Here is a 17236-nt window from a genome sequence, read left to right as displayed (position 1 = left end):
TATTTGGCTTCTGTCCTCACCCGTCCACTGAAAGTGTCATCACAGAGGTCATCAGCGATCTTCTGATGACCAGGTCCCTGTGTATCAGTCCTTATCTTATAGGATAAGGCAGTTAGTGCTATCCACTCCCAAATCTTTTCCTCCTGCCCCTGCATCACTGATTTCCAAACTTTCCTCCAGATTTCTCTGCCTGAATGCCCCATTGACTGAGAAACAATAGCCGGAATCTGAAACAGTATCTATTCTTAGAAGCACAACATGTTCCTTTCTTCATGGAGACAGACATAGATTGTGACCAAAGGGAGAAGGATATGTGAATACTTGTGGAGCAAATACTGTATCTGGAGTGTTTTGCCATTTCAGAAAGAGGTCTGTCATATGCATGGCATTTGGGGGAATATACAAAAATCTGATGTGCTGCATTGTCCATGTTATGTGATATTCTATTTTTTGTCAGTAGTAGGTCAGTACAGATCGTATGTACTTGGAATGAGTACACTTCATCCTTATTGCAAGAACTATGCTATTGTGGGGGTTTATATAAGCTTTAAAGTCATGGGATGATGATTTTAATCTAGAGTTTATAGTTCTTTGAGAGAAAAAAATAAGTTGAGGTTATACAGAAACAGACATATATTCACAGTATGTCAAATATTTGAGGGTCTAATATGTTAGATATTACTAGAATTATTTGCACAAATAAGTCAGGATCATGGAGTGAAGGAAAAAGGGTTGCAGAGCCATTCCAATAAGAAAAAAGGAGAGATGTATAAGGTATTGTGGGAATTCACTGAAGAGAGTTTGCCTGTGTATTTGTGTTTTGTGAGTGGAGTAACTCTTTTCAATTTATTTGACCTTTTTTAGTTGTCGCCTAAAAAGACTTGGGAAGGATTTATTGGCGGCTTCTTTTCCACAGTCGTGTTTGGATTCATTGTGAGTCTTGCTGGGATTTTTATTTACATTTTGGAAAATGATGGCAAATTTTACTAATCTATTCTAAACCTAAAAAAAACTGAACCACAAAATGTTAATAATGTATTTATTAAAACCCACTAAGCAGAACCAATTTTGTACCCCAGTAGCTCTGATCATGGCCTCATATCAGAATTACCTGGGGATTTTTTATAAAGTCTATGTCCCAGCCCTATCCCAAGTCCGTTAACTCCCCCAGCTGATTCTAATGAACAGCTAGGCTTGAGACCCATTGCTGTGCTGTTGTGTTTTGGTAGTTTCTAACAGTTGTTCTGCCTTCAGGGGGACCCAGTTACTGGGACAAGTAGTGGCTTTGAGTAAAGCAGAGAATGCAAATGATATTGAAGAACTCTGCCTCCTTAATGCATACTGGCTAGTTCACTTAGTGGGTACTGCTGTGAGCCCAACTTGTAGGAAAAGTTTGTTAAAAATAATTGACATTTACTTTTAGATATGCATAACAGATATTGTTAATGTTTCAAAAATTAGTGTACAGTTACAGAATTTAGGTTTTTATTAAAAGAGGTCTTGTGAGAATCGAAGTTTGTAATAAAATGGCTGGATAAAAGATAAGTATACAAAAACTGTTAAGTTTAAGTTTTTAATAGAATATATATATATAAGCATATTTATAATTATTATTATTTTCATTCACTGTTTCATGGACTCTTGCTTTGTTATTCAGGCTGCCTACATGTTATCCAAATACCAGTACTTTGTCTGCCCAGTGGAATACCGAAGTGATGTTAACTCCTTTGTTACAGAATGTGAACCCTCTGAACTTTTCCAGCTTCAAAGTTATTCACTTCCTCCCTTTCTAAAGGCAGTGTTGAGACGGGTAAGATAAATATAGTTAAGGATCCTGTATCCCAAAGATAAAGGTTCATTTAAAAGTAGCACTAAACTTCTGTCACCTTGTGATTTCCCTTTCTTGAACATAAAATGAATATTACTATCACACACCAGCTGTCTATTAGGAATTTACTTACCTAGTGGTTTGAATGATTATTGATGGTAGTTTATCTTGTATTTGTTTTGAAAACATTTTTCAGTATTCCTTAGATTTCTGCAAATCAAATGGGTTACAGTGAGCTTCACTTGTAACTGGTAGGAATGGACTAAATTTAAAGCTTAATTAAAAAGGAATCAACCACTCAAAGATTACTTGACTTTTAGGGGACCTTTAATAGTACAGAAAGCTGCTGCTTCTAAAAAATCAGTTTCCCTTTGAAAAGCATACTGTTGCCATTTGAAGATAATGTTTGAGGTCTCTCACTGAAGGATGTTGACATGCTGTCCATTAGAACCCTGCTGATCTATGTCATCAAGACTGATGGGTGGTTGGTTAAAGTAAGGAATCAAACAGCTGCATGTGTGTGCTGTGTACCTGTGTGTATCTGAAATATTTTACCTAAAGTCCATAATTTTTGAGGAGGAGGTTAACCAACAAATGATTTCTCTCCTCGAGAATGCAATACATTGAATCTAAGAATTTTTTTCAGTGTCCAAGCCATCTGTAATCTGCTATAAAACTTTTTGATACGACTAGTCTTTGACTGGGACAAGACCTTTGCTTTGAGAACAGGTCCAGAGATTGGTGTTCTGAATGATCTTTCTAAAGCCTATCTATTTCTGCACTATCTGCAGTTTGTAGTTTCAGTCTATTTAAAGTTGAGCAAGAACCAAGAATTTACTAAATAATTTGTGTGGAGAATTATTCTCAATTTCTATTATCTCCTCCCTGAATCTTATGACTGTCTTGCTGATGCTCAATTTGCTGGTTTTTTTTTTTTTTTAAAGTAAAAGACAAACTTTCCCCTCATTTTGTCATATACAATTAAAGTGAAATAAAATACAAAAGTTACACAGTTCTAGTAAACAAATTCAGAAATTAACTCAACTGATTCTTGGTAAACCTACAACTCAAGTGGTGTAGAAGTTTCTAGATGAACTAAAGGATCCTGCCAACTGCAAGATTTTGGTGTGCCAGGTGCTGTCAGAATGCTTAGAGGGGGATGGAGAGTACTGGCTAAGTAGAGGATGGGAGTAAGAGCTTACAACACGTTTTTCTCCTGTGATCCTAAGAGTTTATGAAGTCACCAAAAATGTGGTATAATGGTTTGATTTAATATTTATATCATCGTTCTTAGTGGAGGTGGCATGCTCAAATACAATTTTAATGCAGTTAAATCCCTTCCCCCTTTATTTTCTCTTTAGGAAACAGTGAGCTTGTATCCTTTCCAGATACACAGCATTGCTCTTTCAACATTTGCATCTTTGATTGGCCCTTTTGGAGGCTTCTTTGCCAGTGGATTCAAAAGAGCATTCAAAATCAAGGTGTGTGTTTAGAATCTTTGTTATTATTAGAGAATATCACATAGTTGTAATTTGGTTCTCTCTTAGTCTCCCACATTAAGCCGCTGGGCAAAAACTTTTACATTCTCTTTGTTTCAGCCTCAGAGAAATGCGTCCTGGCTGATTTGAGTATATTCTCTCTTGTTAAATTTGGGACAGGCCATGTTAATACATTTTAAAGTGTCATGTCAGCCACATTTATAGAAGTGGCGTGTGTCAGTGTTGGGACAAATGCAGAATCTTGGTCCTTCAAGTGCTCCTCCAAAAATCCAGCTATGAGTCGTCCAAAGTTTATGTGTTGTGTCACAGTCTCACTTAAAGAGACAAGCAGGAGAACCTTTGGATATAACCATCCATTCTACTAGATCTGGGTCAGTAAACTCTTTCTGTAAAGGAAGAAATCATTTATTAATCTTATTGCAGCTACCCAACTCTGAACTCCACCATTGTAATGGAAAGCCCTGTGGCCAGTATGTCAATGAATGGCCATGACTGGGTTTTAATAAAACTTTTTTATAATAAAGTTATAATAATAAATAATAAAACAGGCAGTGGGCTCGACTAGGACTATGGGACAGTTTGCTGCTCTCTTTCCATGATACATAAAACTATCCCTATATTTCATTTCATTTGGATTCTCAGAAAGTCACATGTATTTATTATCTCAGCTCTTGTGCCATTGGGAGTCAGAGAATGGCTATTGAAAGTGGGGTGAACAGGGCAGGCCTCTCTGGAGGAGGTGGCATTTGAACAGGGGCCTGAGAAGAGAAGGAGTCCTATAGAAATATCGAAGGAAGAGAGTTCCAGTGAGTGCAAAGGAGAGGTGGAGCTTAGCCTGTTTGAAGGGGAGTGAGAACACTGTGACTGTGGTAGAGAGGCAGCGATCAGACTGCAGAAATTGGGGGATCACACAGGGCCACGGAAGCCAGGGAAATAAAAAAAACTCACTCAGTGAGCACTTAAAATGGAGAAGACACTATGTTCAGTGGAATGCAGCATGCAGAAGTGTATAAATGTCTCTCTTCTCAAGCTGCTCACCACCTACTAGGGGAGACAACATGTGCCCACAGTGAACCCCAGCAAGAGCTGCCCATGAAGACTGTCCTGTCGAGACTGCAAACAGCAGAGTGGAATTGAGTTACTATGGTTCTCTTGTTGCTTCTGAGAGTAGGGAGGAGAAGGAAGGAAATGCATTGTAAAAAAGTAACCGAAGAATTTTTCAGTAATTGTTTGAAACAAAGAAATGTTACATTTGGGATGGTATTTTCTTTAGTGGTCTCTAATGTGAGGTTTCTTCTTGAATGATAGATTATTTTGAGTGTCCAAAATGAAGGTATAATAGCTGTTGCATTTAGATTTTTTAGGTCGCCTGCGTACGTTAGAAGAGCATTCCGTCATTTCCATGTCCTTAGCACCAGACAGTGGGTATGTCTAGAGAATCACTTGAGAGACTTACTAACCATTTCCTTCACTTGGGGCATTTAATGGACTAATGTGCCCCACATGATCTATTTTGATTTTCCTTTTACCTCAATACTTAAAGGAGAATATACATTATAGTAGCAAAATATTTATTTCGGAGTAAAACTGTTACAATTATCATGAGTTAGAACTAGTTGTACATCTGTCAACAACACTCAAATAATTTCTGGGTAAACAGAAAAGTAAGCTAGAACAGTATCAGATTAATAATAGCCAGTAGCACTTTTGATTTAGAAAAAGCTTTACCAACTAAAAATGTTAGTACTAGATTTAATTAATATTTAATTAGTGTTACTTGACTGCTTTTAGTCAATTCGCGAGTCATTTGAATGTGGGTACATATTTGAAAGACGTGGTTTTAACTTGTGAGATGTGCTCTAGTAAGTCTGCCTTTAGTGAGGAAATCCAGTAGTATTTTTCTTCAGGCCCCTGGTGCCAACAGACATTTACAGGTAGAAGTTTTATAGCGGGTGATTTTTTGAAAATTTGCTCATATGTTTGTTTGTTTCTGAAGGATTTTGCAAACACCATTCCTGGACATGGCGGGATAATGGACAGATTTGATTGTCAGTATTTGATGGCAACTTTTGTGCACGTGTACATCACAAGTTTTATAAGGTACTTTTAGATTTTTTAAAATGTTTTATTAAGATGATTTCTTTGAGTTCTCATTTCCATAGGCATTAGTTTGAACGAATTACTTTTTCTGTCAGTGGTAATTTATAATATAAAAAGGGAATGGCAGCCCCTGGAGTTTGCATCACATTGTAGCCCTGAGAAGTATGATTAAGAAGAAATGATTAAATTATAATTATTTTTGCACACATTTGCATAACTTGAGTAATAGTATATATCATGGTATTCAATAGAACCAAGGTAAAATCTAGGTAATGTGGGTGGTACTGAATTGACTCATCAGATTTCTTATTTTCTGTGGTATACAATGGTAGTGAATACTAAGTAAAAAGGAGGAGGGCATAATAATTCATCCAGTCCACCAGCTATTGCTTGAGTGCCTGTGAAGTGTTGGGGAATGTTCCAGGCATGGATATAGCAAAGAACAAAACAAAGTCCCTGCCCTCAGAGCTTATTTTCTTATTGGGGAGCTGGAGAGAGAAGGGGCAGTAAAGGACAAAAAGCAAATCTAGTTTGTTAGCTGGTGGTTAAGTGCCATGGAGAAAAATAAAGCAGGCCAGGGGATTATGGTTGTAGGGGGGGTGGAGAGTGGAGTGGGGGAGTGTATGGAGAAGTGGGGTGAATGGAGGGGTGTTGCTTTTTTGTATAGGGTGGTTTATTCTTGTTATTAAACCATAAGGCTTGGGGGCGCCTGGGTGGCTCAGTGGGTTAAAGCTTCTGCCTTCAGCTCAGGTCATGATCTCGGGGTCCTGGGATCGAGCCCCACATCGGGCTCTCTGCTCAGCAGGGAGCCTGCTTCCCCCTCTCTCTCTGCCGGCCTCTCTGCCTACTTGTGATCTCTGTCTGTCAAATAAATAAATAAAATCTTCAAAGAGTAAAAATTTAAAAAAACCCATAAGGTTTGGGATCTGCCCTAAAATGCTAGTTTGTGGTGTGAAAACAAACCACAGCAAGCACATATTAACTTCATTCTCCATGGTCTCTGCAGAGTGGCTGACCACAGAAAACATGTATTTCCTTCAGAGAGTATTTAGAAATGCATATTTATAGATCCCTAAACACATGTTTTAAAAATATACCCAGGGCAATGTTGGAATTTTATATTAATTTTTATTTTTCTTGAGCAGTTTGTTAGGAGTTTATTTCGTTAATCCTTTCAAAGAATCAGATTCTGGCTTTGTTAACTTCATGTTTCATTGATGTCTGCCTGCGTCTTTCATTCCTTCATCTTTCTAAGACACAACTTGCTGTTGCTTTTTGAGCTTCTTGAGATAAAGCTTAGTTTATTGATTTTCAGCCTTCTTGTCTGAAATGTTCATCCAAGACTATAAATTCCCTCTTAAGTACTGCTTTACTCTCACCTTACATGTTATGTTTGCGTTTTCATTCTCAGTTACAAGTACTTCCTGGTTTCCAGTATGATACCTGCTTTGGCATGTGGGTTATTTAGATGTGTGTTGATGGCTTTCCAAACAAATGGATTTCCTCATTCTCCTTCCTTTATTGACTTTTGCCTTCATTGTACATGGTCAGAAATCATACTCTTTATTATTTCAGTTTCTGTTTATAGAAACTTGTTTTGTGTCCAGTATTCTTGTCTGTTTAGTACGTGTCTGTGTGCCTGTGGAGCACATGTGCATCTGCATTGTGGGGATGTAGGGCTGTGAGTGTTAGCTACATCTTCTGTACTCATTGTTTGTTTGTTTCCATTTTTCATCTTTTCAGGAAGAGAGCTTCGTCAAAATATCCCACTGTGATTGTTTATTTCTTTTTAAACATTTATCTATTTATTTTAGAGTGAGAGAGCCCAAACAGGGAGGGCAGAGGGAGAGGGAGAATCCCAGGCAGGCTCCACAGCCAGCATGGAGCCCAACTCAGGCCCGACCCCATGACCCTGAGATCATGACCGGAGCTGAAATCAGGATGCTCAGCTGACTGAGCCACCCAGGTGCCCCTCCCCCACTGTGATTGTCAATTTACTTATTCCTAGTCTGACAGTTTTTGCTTTATGTATTTTGTGGTGGCTTTAGGTATATACACATTCAGGACTGTCCTATCCCCCTGTTGAACCACTCCTAATATTGATCTGTAATGTCCATCTTTATATACTGTTTGCTTAAAGCTTATTTGGTTGGATATTAGAATAATGGCATCAGCCTTCTTTTGGTTAGTATTTGTATAGTGCTTGTCAATCCTTTTATTTTTAGCATTTCTTTATCCTTATTTAAAGCTTGTTTCTCTTCTAACAGGCATATAGCTTGATCTTAGTTTTTTTTTTTTTTTTTTTTAATAACCCAGAGGACAACATTTTTCTCTTTTTTAAGATTTTATTTATTTGAGATAGAGCGCACACGCATGCAAGAGAGAGAGGGCATGCATGTGTGCGCACATGAGTGGGGGGAGTGGCAGAGGCCGAGGGAGAAGCAGATTCCCCACTGAACAGGGAGCCCGATGAGATCATGACCTCAGATCGCAGGACCCTGAGATCATGACCTGAACCAAAGGCAGACAGATGCTTACCCATCTGGGCCACCCAGGTGTCCCTAACTTTTATTGTTTTAATTGGAGTGTTTAATCCATTTATATGGTAGTTCCTGATATATCAGAGTATTAGTAATTAATGAATCCTTTGGACTCTGCTTTCAGATGGTGGCAGCTTCTGGGCATTAAATCACTTTTTTTTTTTTTTTTTAACCTCTTCTCTCAGTAGAGAAAAGTCATGCTGAGCCACATTGTCTACCATTTGAAAGCAAATATTTAGACTAATAGAAATACAGGGCTAGTGCCAGGGTGCGTCTTGCTGGGAGCACCTGCTGACATAATTTTGTATTTAGCTGAACTTGCTACAATACTCTTCCTTTCCTCTGTGGGTCCTTACTCTGGGTTTGTTATGAAGTTGCTGAATCTTTTCATTCAGCAAAGACAAGTTGTGCCCTGACTTGAGTAGATAGTGGTGGTGAGAGACATCTGGCGCACTTCTGGCAGATGTGGAGCTGAACCTTGTGCACAAAGGTGACCCAGGGGATGGATGATCTGTGCTCTGGTGTGGTTGGTTTAATCAAAGACTTTTGTTGGGATATCCCTAAATAGCAGACATTTCCTTGTTACTGGGTTTTCTGTTTCCTAGAATTCCATTTGAACTGAACAGTTCTAAAAAATTTAGTTATCTGTGTAAACATCCTTCTCAGAATTCGGTGCCCTTCTCCATATATCATTTATGTCTTGCTGTTTTCCATTGGATTTTACTAATGTCTCTTTCCAAGAAGTGAACCATAATCTGTTTTTCATATTCAGATGGACTATAGAAATTGCAGAGAACAATACATATATATTGATATCGGAATTCTGTTCATTCTGAATTTGACAAAATAGCACTGTAGAATATCACACAGGTGTAAATGAGTTGAGTTCCAGAGTCGGGGGTGGGGGAAGTTACTAACCCCTGACTATATGAGTGTCAGAGCAGGGAAAGAGAGACAGTCCTGTTTAAGACCTTTTCTGATTCAAGTGCAACATGGAAGGGTGGGAAGAAGAGGGCTGGGTTGGGGAGGTAGGGGAGGGGGAGGGCTGTTGGAGGAGATGTTCCCCGGAGAGAAGGGTGAGCATGCTGTACCACTGCCTTGTTGTTGCCTCGGTTCTCCCCGGGCTCACTTCCCCTCCGCTGGAACTGCTGTCAGGTGGCTGAGGAGGGCAGGCTATCCACCTCTTTGTCCTCCTTTCAACTAGAAAAAACCCACTTTTGTTTCCTATATTGGGGTTCACTGAAGACTTTCTTTTGACAAAGCGTGTGCATCTACTGTAGATCCCGGGTAGGGGCTTCAGTGCCAGGTCTGCACCTTTGTGTCCTGTCTCCAGAACATTCATAATACCCTAGGGGCACTTACTGAGGTTTCTCTGAAGCTAAAACTTGAAGGTATATTTTCATGTCCTCTATAGCTTATATCCACTGGGATTTCGCTTCCTTCCTTAAAGGGTGGGTGGTCCTTGTCTTGACCAGTTTGGATTCGTTCCCTGTCCCCACCTCTAACTCAGGTTGCTCTTTTGAGATGTTTTGTAGAACTTAGATCTGCACCCCCTAGATTGCCTAATGCTGTTCGGGCATTTTGTGTTTGTGCATTCTTCCCAAATCTACTGTATGCCTCTCGGTGCCAAATATCTCTGGGGCTTTTTCTCCCCCAGACACTGACATTGGGCACTAAAGCGAGCTTGATCAGTAAAGGTGGTTACTCTGCACTTACGTGCATGATTTATTTTCAGTTGAAGGTATATGCTTCCTTTAGGTCTCTCAAAATAACACGAACTTGGCCTTTTCTGCTTTATTATCAGGGGTCCGAATCCCAGCAAAGTGCTACAGCAGTTGTTGGTGCTTCAACCGGAACAGCAGTTAAATATATATAAAACCCTGAAGACTCATCTGATTGAGAAAGGAATTCTACAGCCCACCTTGAAGGTATAGCTGGATCCACAAAGGGAAGGACTAACCATAAGGAGTTCTACAGGAAAGCACTGACCGATGAAATTTTGAAATTGCACAGAAAACTTGTTGAAAATGCAATAGATTGAAGTTTTATGACACGAATGTCTTTTCTCGAAATTACTGTGAATATTTAACACTTACTTGATCTAAGTTATGAAATAAGTAGCAAATTATCAGCAAAAAAATCCTGTACTTTTTCTAAAGTGTATTTTCTGATGTTAACTTCCTTCCCCAACTTGCTAGGTTTCATAATGTAAAAGACTTGTGTTTTAAAGATTCAAAGGGAAAAAGAGTAAATTGAGGATGTCTTAAGATTGCATCTGGCATTGTGCCCTTTGCACAAATATTTACTTTTGTACTTGGAGCTACTCTTAATTTTAACAAAATGTTTTGTGTAAGGCACAATAGGAAGTTAGTTCTCCTGCACTTCCTCCTCTCAGTCTGAAGTCCTTTCTGAAGGGCTGAGTTGGATCCAAAAAAGAAAAAAAATCTTGTCCGTTTTTCAAAGAAATAAGTAATCATTTGCCAGGGGAAAACATGCCATTTTTAGATAGGTTCAAAAAGAGCAGATACCAAACTCGACTCCTGATAAAATCATTTGGAAAAACATGACAGTTGCAAAAAAAAAAAAAAAAAAAAAGTGTTCAAGAAAAACAAAGGAGAAATCTGCTCTGAAGGACATGATTTACATGATTTAGGCATCTTTCACAGATTCTCTCCACAGCCGATCACAGCTCAGAAGGTCGAGGATGGAGATGAAGGCCCCCGGCCGCCTCTTGGTCGAATCCTCTGCTTTTCTTTGTTTCCCAGTGAACTGGTGTCCATCAGTTCTACAGCCTCCAAGCCCGTAAGATCAGTGTAGGGGGTAGTGAGCTGGGGTGGTGGCTGACGCAGAGCTGGAGGGGCCTGTCCCCAGCCGGGGCTCTGCAGGCCTATGTCCTGGGGAGCCTCCCTGCTGGCACCCTGGGTGGGCAGCCCTCGGGACACTCACCTGGCGAGGAGGAAGATCAGCCCGCAGACTCAAGCCCAGGCCCACTCCCTGCTAACAGCTCATCTTCGCTCCCTTCCTCTTGTACATCATGAAATCTGAGGACATCAGCTGATGATTTTTTTCTTCCAAGAATGAAAATCAAGCAGAAGTGATTCTCATCAAGAACCAAAAGCACACGAATGCCAAACCTTTCCTCTGTGGGACTGGACACTGTAACCAGATGAGAAGTGTATTCTCATCAGTGACTGTGAATAAGCTGCGGTTGCTGTGTGCGCTCCGCGACCGTATTTGCTGTAGAGCACGGATCGGGGTGGGGCACAGAGCCTTCCAGACGTGGCCTCGTGCTCTGTGGCGTACTGTTCAGAGGGGAGAAAAAGAGATTTTCAAGACTGTTTTGCTAATGAAAAGAGTAATATTTTTGTTTAAATCAGAAACAGATTTCAGTTATTTTCTATTTCCGTTCTCCTCCGGTACCTGGAATAAGAGATGATGGATCTGCCCAGGATCCGTGGATGTGAGTCGGTAACTGGCAGCTTCTTCTGTGCACTACAGGCCTGCAGGAGATCTAGTTACACTCTGTACCGGGGATCTGAGTTCTCGGTTTGGCACGCACGCAGTCAGTTCGCCTGCACGGGATGTGTTCAGTCAGCATTATTTAAGACCGTCCCGTAAAAACCTAGAATTGGCACTGGAAATGTTATTACAGAAGGGAATGATTCCTTTTCGAGTCAGGCTACCTGCAGGTTTGATTTTCAGCATCTCTCATTTATATTTGCCTCATTAAAAGCTCCAGATGCTGATCGTAAAAGAATTTAGATTAGCAGAGGTTAAAAAATACGATGAAAAATTTGCCACAGGAACTTACATTGAAAACTTGGTGATATGCACAATAAGAACTTCTTGGAGATATGTGGTTCCCTCTGCATTTTTCCTTAAAGTGATTGGTGAGGCACTGCAATGCAGAATTATAAGAGAGCATTACTGAATACACGTATTATAAAATCAATCTTATTATAAACAAAATATGAAGCTAGAAATATTTGGGGGTCACAGTAATAATAGCTTTCATCAAATATACTTTTAGAGTTGGGTGTACATTATTCTATATATAAAAAAGTAAATTCTTAATTTTAACAGAGCTCTAACGATTGACCTTTTTAGTGTACTTTTATAGCATGTATATTAAAATAGAATATATTTTAGCAAAAGATTGCCATAAAACCCTGACTTTAATCATTTTTATATTCGTGCTGTGAAGAGAGCTTCAATTCCAGTGTGGGAATGGGGTGAAAGTAAAAGGCTGGGAACTTCCTTCACAGTAATGGCTACTTGTTCCAAATTTGCTATTTTTGGAGGGACTGTACTTGTACTAATTGCTTGACTTTTGAATATGTGGGATGCAAATGTTTCCTCAGTGCTTTTCCCCTGTGGTGATACATACACATTTACTGTCTGTGAATAAAAAGACCACACCTACCACCCCTCCCCCGCTTTTGTTTCGTTTATCATCTCTCTTCCCCCGGACTTGGGTTTGAACAAAGACAGTATCACCTCATTCAGTGCAAAAGGAAAAAGTAGAAAGTGGACATATACTGTATATGGGTGGAAGATAGCTTATGATTTGTGTCCAGTTCTCTGAATCTTTTACGAAAACTGAGCTAGGAAAATAAAATTGAAACAAATCATATTTTGACTCTGTTGTGCCATTTTCTCACTAGAGAATCATTCATTCATTCAGCCAGCGTTTACAAACTGACCACAGCTATGTAAGCATTGCGTCTTATCTGTATCCCATTGCCAGCGTTTCCAGGGACACCTTCAGGGCTGGGATCCGTACGTCTGTTATGAGGAAACGTGTGTGTGGAAAGGTGATATCCTCGTAATAGAAAGAGTACTCAATTTTTATGTTTTCCACGGCTTCTAAGGACGTATTGACTTTTGTGACTCTCCAGTCTGGTCCCCTAAAGCTTTAAGCTATATGGCTGCTGAACGGCAGCAGGTTTTTATTTTTATTTATTTTTATTTTATTTATTTTTATTACTTATTTGATAGAGACACAGTGAGAGAGGGAACACAAACAGGGGAGTGAGAGGGAGAAGCAGACTTCCCGCTGAGCAGGGAGCCAGACATGGGGCTCGATCCCAGGACACTGGGATCATGACCTGAGCTGAAAGCAGACACCTAACGACTGAGCCACCCAGGCACCCCTGTGGCAGTGGTTTTGATCAGCCATTGTGTCCCCAGTGTTTGGCTCCATGCCAGCACCCCTGAGGCCTTTGAGCTTCTGAATGGATGAACAAGTTTAGAGTCTGAAGACCCAATTGTGCACATTTCTACTTGTCTTCGTTGGACAGCCCTTCCCCACCCATCCTGGTTTTCATTTGCATGACCCTAAAATGGACGTCATTATTCCTAGTTCTTAGGGTTAGAGATTAGGTAAATAAAAGTTCATAGGAAAGGACCATGATTTGTGTCCTGCATAAGGAGCTGATCTGTATCCTTAGTGTCCTCTCTTCACCCCTTCTGCTGCTCCTCTTGTCCAGATCCGGTGCGAAGGGACAATCTGCTAGAATGGAACAAAAAGAAAACCACATTTGGCCACTTAGGATTTAGGCGGGGTTAACATCAGGAGTTCCTGGATCAGTAGACAGCCCGTCTGCTGGCTCCAGCAAACCTGCGGCATTTCCCAGCTATCCCGCGCAGGGCTTTGTCGCAGCCCCAAGAATAAGAACTGTCTGTGTCCGCCTAGTCACGGAGACAGACGTGAATACCCTGTGAGGTAGATGTCAACTGGAACAGTGACAAATGTATAAAGCGGAGGGGGTGAAAGACCACCCCCCCCCCCGTCGTTAACTAATTAACTGCTCTTTTGTTGTGTAAGAGTACCCCTCCTCCCCTTGCAGTGAAAAGACCCTTCCCCCAGGGTTGAATTCAATGTAACTGCTCTTTTGCCTTTCTGTAACCGCTTGGCTTTTAGGGCATGACACTTGTCTCCTGTTTGAACAAGATACCTTCTCCTAATAGCCGAGGCATGGTCACATAGGCAAGGGGGCTGCATGGTCACGTAGGTCACGTAGACAGGGGGCTGCATAGTCACGTAGACAGGATGTCTTTCTGCTGAGTAATAAGATCAAACTTCCCCTCTTTGTTTCCCCTTCCCGCCTTTCTCTTCGCGCGAGGGGGTCTTCCAAAGCCAATCCGCTAACACCAAGTATGCCTTTTTTCAAATGTTCAAATTGTCAGCCAATCGGCCCAGTCCCATCCGGGACTTGTTTGTACCTGTCTATAAAAATCCTGCACCACCCCAGCCAGGTGTGCTCAGCTAGCAGGAGCTGCTGACCACCCGCAGGCGCCTGCGTAACAATAAAGAACCTCTTGCTGTTTGCATCCTGTGGCAGTGTTGAATTCTTGGGTAAGGGGATCCGCGGGTCTTTCAGGGGAAAGGGGAGACCACCGTTCTAGTCTCCCTGCAGGATCTGCCTGCCGCACGGACAGTGTGCCGCCAGCTCTCTCCATCTGCTCCGGAAACTTGACGAAGTGTAAAAGTCACTCCTTAAGGAGGGGCTGTATTTGGGAATCTGTATGTTGTGGCTGCAAATAAAAAGCAGGTCTAGACAAATGAACCCAAACAGAAACCTGTCCTACCTCACTCAATGCCATTTGTCTTTCTTTTCCTGTGCGGAAGGGGAGAACGTTCTTGAATCATTAGATAACATCGAGAGTCATTTAGTAAGGGTTGATGAATGGAATGGTATTTGATAATAGCAGGTGAGTTTCTAAAAGGAGCTGCAAAAAATGCAGCCTGCTTCTCTCATGTGTACAAGGGACATGGGTGGGTAGAGCAAAAGCCTTGTTGCCCAGATAGTGAAAATCACTGAGGGATGGTCCACCCAAACCTGTCCTCTCAGCGAGAAACAGAGATCTCCAACTGCCATCAGACTTAGAGCACAACCTTACTGTTCCAGGGCATGAGTTCTCAGACCCCCCTTTCCCCACTGTGTGCCCAGCTTGAGTTCACTAGACCCAGTGGTATTCTGTTCAAGAACATACGACAACAGACTTCAGACAGGACCTAAAAGAGTGAGAAGTTCGAGAACATTTTTGAGTAATCTAGTAAGCATAGTTTTGATCAGTTTTAATCTCAAAAACTTATGAGGAAAAGGAACCCAAAGGTTTTAGCCAGAATAGCTAAGACAGACATAAGTGAATCATCAGGAATTCTGTTTGTTTTTCAACAGCTTCATCAAGATACAGTTTACACTCTGTAACCCTGTGCAAGCATCACCACATCCAGGTTAACACTGTTTCCATCACCCCACTAAGTTCCCTGGTGCTCGTTTGCACCTAACCCCCTGCTCCAACCCCCAGGCTTCGGCAACCACTGCCCTGCTTTCTGTCTCTAGAAATTTGCTTTTTCTGGACGTCACCTATAAAAGGAATCATACAATATGTAGCATTTTGCATCTGGCATAATATTTTTTTATGTATCAGTACTTCATTCCTTTTTATGAATACCATATGGTACTGGCCTACTTACCGGTTGACTGGCATTTGGGTTGTTTCCAATTTGGGGTTCTTAAGAAAAATGTTTCTATGAATATTTGCAGACATGTCTTCGTGTGGTTATGTCTCCATTTCTCTTGGATTTCTAAAGGTGGAATTGCGGGGTCATATGTGTTGGGCTGGCAGGAAGGGGGCTACCAAAGATGGCGAAAGTTCCCGCCACAAGACCTGAGCTCAGACAGGAGAACAAAGGCCCAAGCAGGAATCTGAGACCCCCGCCCCGGGCTCCTGTGGACCAATGGGATCCCGATGAGCAGGCGGGATATCCAAATAAGGGAAACTTCCAAAAGACCCCTGAGCTTCCTCCGAGACCCCTTAAAAGCCCCCTCCTCCCTGCCTTGGGTGCGACTTCCGCCACTCTGCTTTCCAGAGTGGCGGAACCTCGCCCGAGGGTGCCCACCTCCTCCCGGCGCAACTTTCCTGGCTCCCCTTCTCCTGAGCCCTGAAACTTCACCAGAGAGCGTTTTTAATAAATCTTGCCTTGCACCCACTTTGCCTGGTGTTGTGTTTATCTCGCCGGAAAAAAACTTTACATTTGGTGCCGAAACCCGGGAAGGAGATTGAGCCCCCACACAGTGGGGAGGCTCTCTCCTTTCCCTGGCTGAACCGGACCTGCCTTTCCGAACGCCACTTCCGAAGCTGTGGTGAGTTTCCCCGATTCCGCGCCTCCTTCCGGAAAGCCCTGCCCTAATCGCGGCCGCGTCAGGGTGGACCCCGCCGGTCACCAGGTGACCTCCGTGACTCCGAGAGGCTGGGAGACGTCCTAACCTCTACGGCAGTCGACACGGTTTTTCCGCAACCCAGTGGTGGACGAGGGGACGCCTTCCTCCAGCCCTCGGGTTGCCCGGCAACGAATCGTGGGGACCTCCCAATCCAAATTCGACCCTAAAACATCCTGGGGGTGTTTTAGGCCTACTGGCCAATCTTAAAACCCTGGAACTGGACCAGGACCTGCGAAAACGACGTTACTGTACTGTCGCTTGGCCACAATACCGATTAGACAATCAGTCCCAATGGCCTCCGGAAGGCACGTTTAACTATCAGACTTTCATGGACCTAAATAACCTCGGCAGGCACCAAGGCAGATGGGCCAAGGTCCCTTATGTCCAGCTTTCTGGACTCTGCACTCTCGCCCCTTCCTCTGCTCTCACTGCTCCACCTCACAGGTCCTCTTGGCCCGCTCCCCTCCCCCTACCCTGCCACCCACTGCTCCCAAAGACTCGGACCTCTCCTCCCCATCTCCTCTCTCTGAACCCCCGGAGAGCTTCACCCATCCACTGACAAGAGGGCCTCTGGTTCCTCCTCCTCCTCCTCTTTACCGCGATCCTTCACCCCAAGGTCCCTTAAATTCAGGATTTCTGAACCAGCGCTCTCGTCTACCCCTCCTTCTCCCCCTCCCCACTCCTATCCGAACTCCTGACAAATTTATCCGCAGTAAACGGGAAACTCCAATCAAAGTTTACTGAAGGTCAAATAGGCTCTTGTTATTTGTTAAAATCTGCTAGCAAAGAGATGACTAGAACTGCTGGTTACTTGTGTCTCAGAGTTTTAATGGGTCATTCTTAAGGTAGCATTCAAAGTCTTTGGTAACCTTTAACAGAATGGGATAAAATACCCGAGCGCTGGTCGCCAGAACTAGGTTTACGCTTTTGAAATCTGTTGGTGAACACCTTTTGTGCTTAATTGAATTCTGTTGTAACAGCCGCAGGGCTACTGTTTGAGCTAGATGCTTTCGTAAAGAATGGAAGGGGAGACTGATC

At 42.2% G+C, this 17236-nt stretch overlaps 1 protein-coding gene across 4 annotated transcripts in view; it reads left to right on the top strand.

Moving 5' to 3' along the window:
• Nucleotides 1-12600, top strand: part of CDS1 (CDP-diacylglycerol synthase 1) — a 67069-nt gene extending 54469 nt beyond the window's left edge. For all 4 annotated transcript variants that reach the window (XM_059173463.1, XM_059173470.1, XM_059173465.1 and 1 more), the window contains 5 exons: nucleotides 865-933; nucleotides 1658-1810; nucleotides 3190-3309; nucleotides 5324-5427; nucleotides 9772-12600. In XM_059173463.1, coding sequence (XP_059029446.1) covers nucleotides 865-933; nucleotides 1658-1810; nucleotides 3190-3309; nucleotides 5324-5427; nucleotides 9772-9901 — 576 coding nt within the window. In that variant the 3' untranslated portion in view covers nucleotides 9902-12600. The remainder of the gene's footprint in view (nucleotides 1-864; nucleotides 934-1657; nucleotides 1811-3189; nucleotides 3310-5323; nucleotides 5428-9771) is intronic.
• The last annotated feature ends 4636 nt before the right edge of the window (nucleotides 12601-17236 follow it).

This window comes from Mustela lutreola, chromosome 1, assembly GCF_030435805.1.
Source record: "Mustela lutreola isolate mMusLut2 chromosome 1, mMusLut2.pri, whole genome shotgun sequence".
NCBI lineage: Eukaryota > Metazoa > Chordata > Mammalia > Carnivora > Mustelidae > Mustela > Mustela lutreola.
This window is presented reverse-complemented; position numbering and strand designations above follow the sequence as displayed.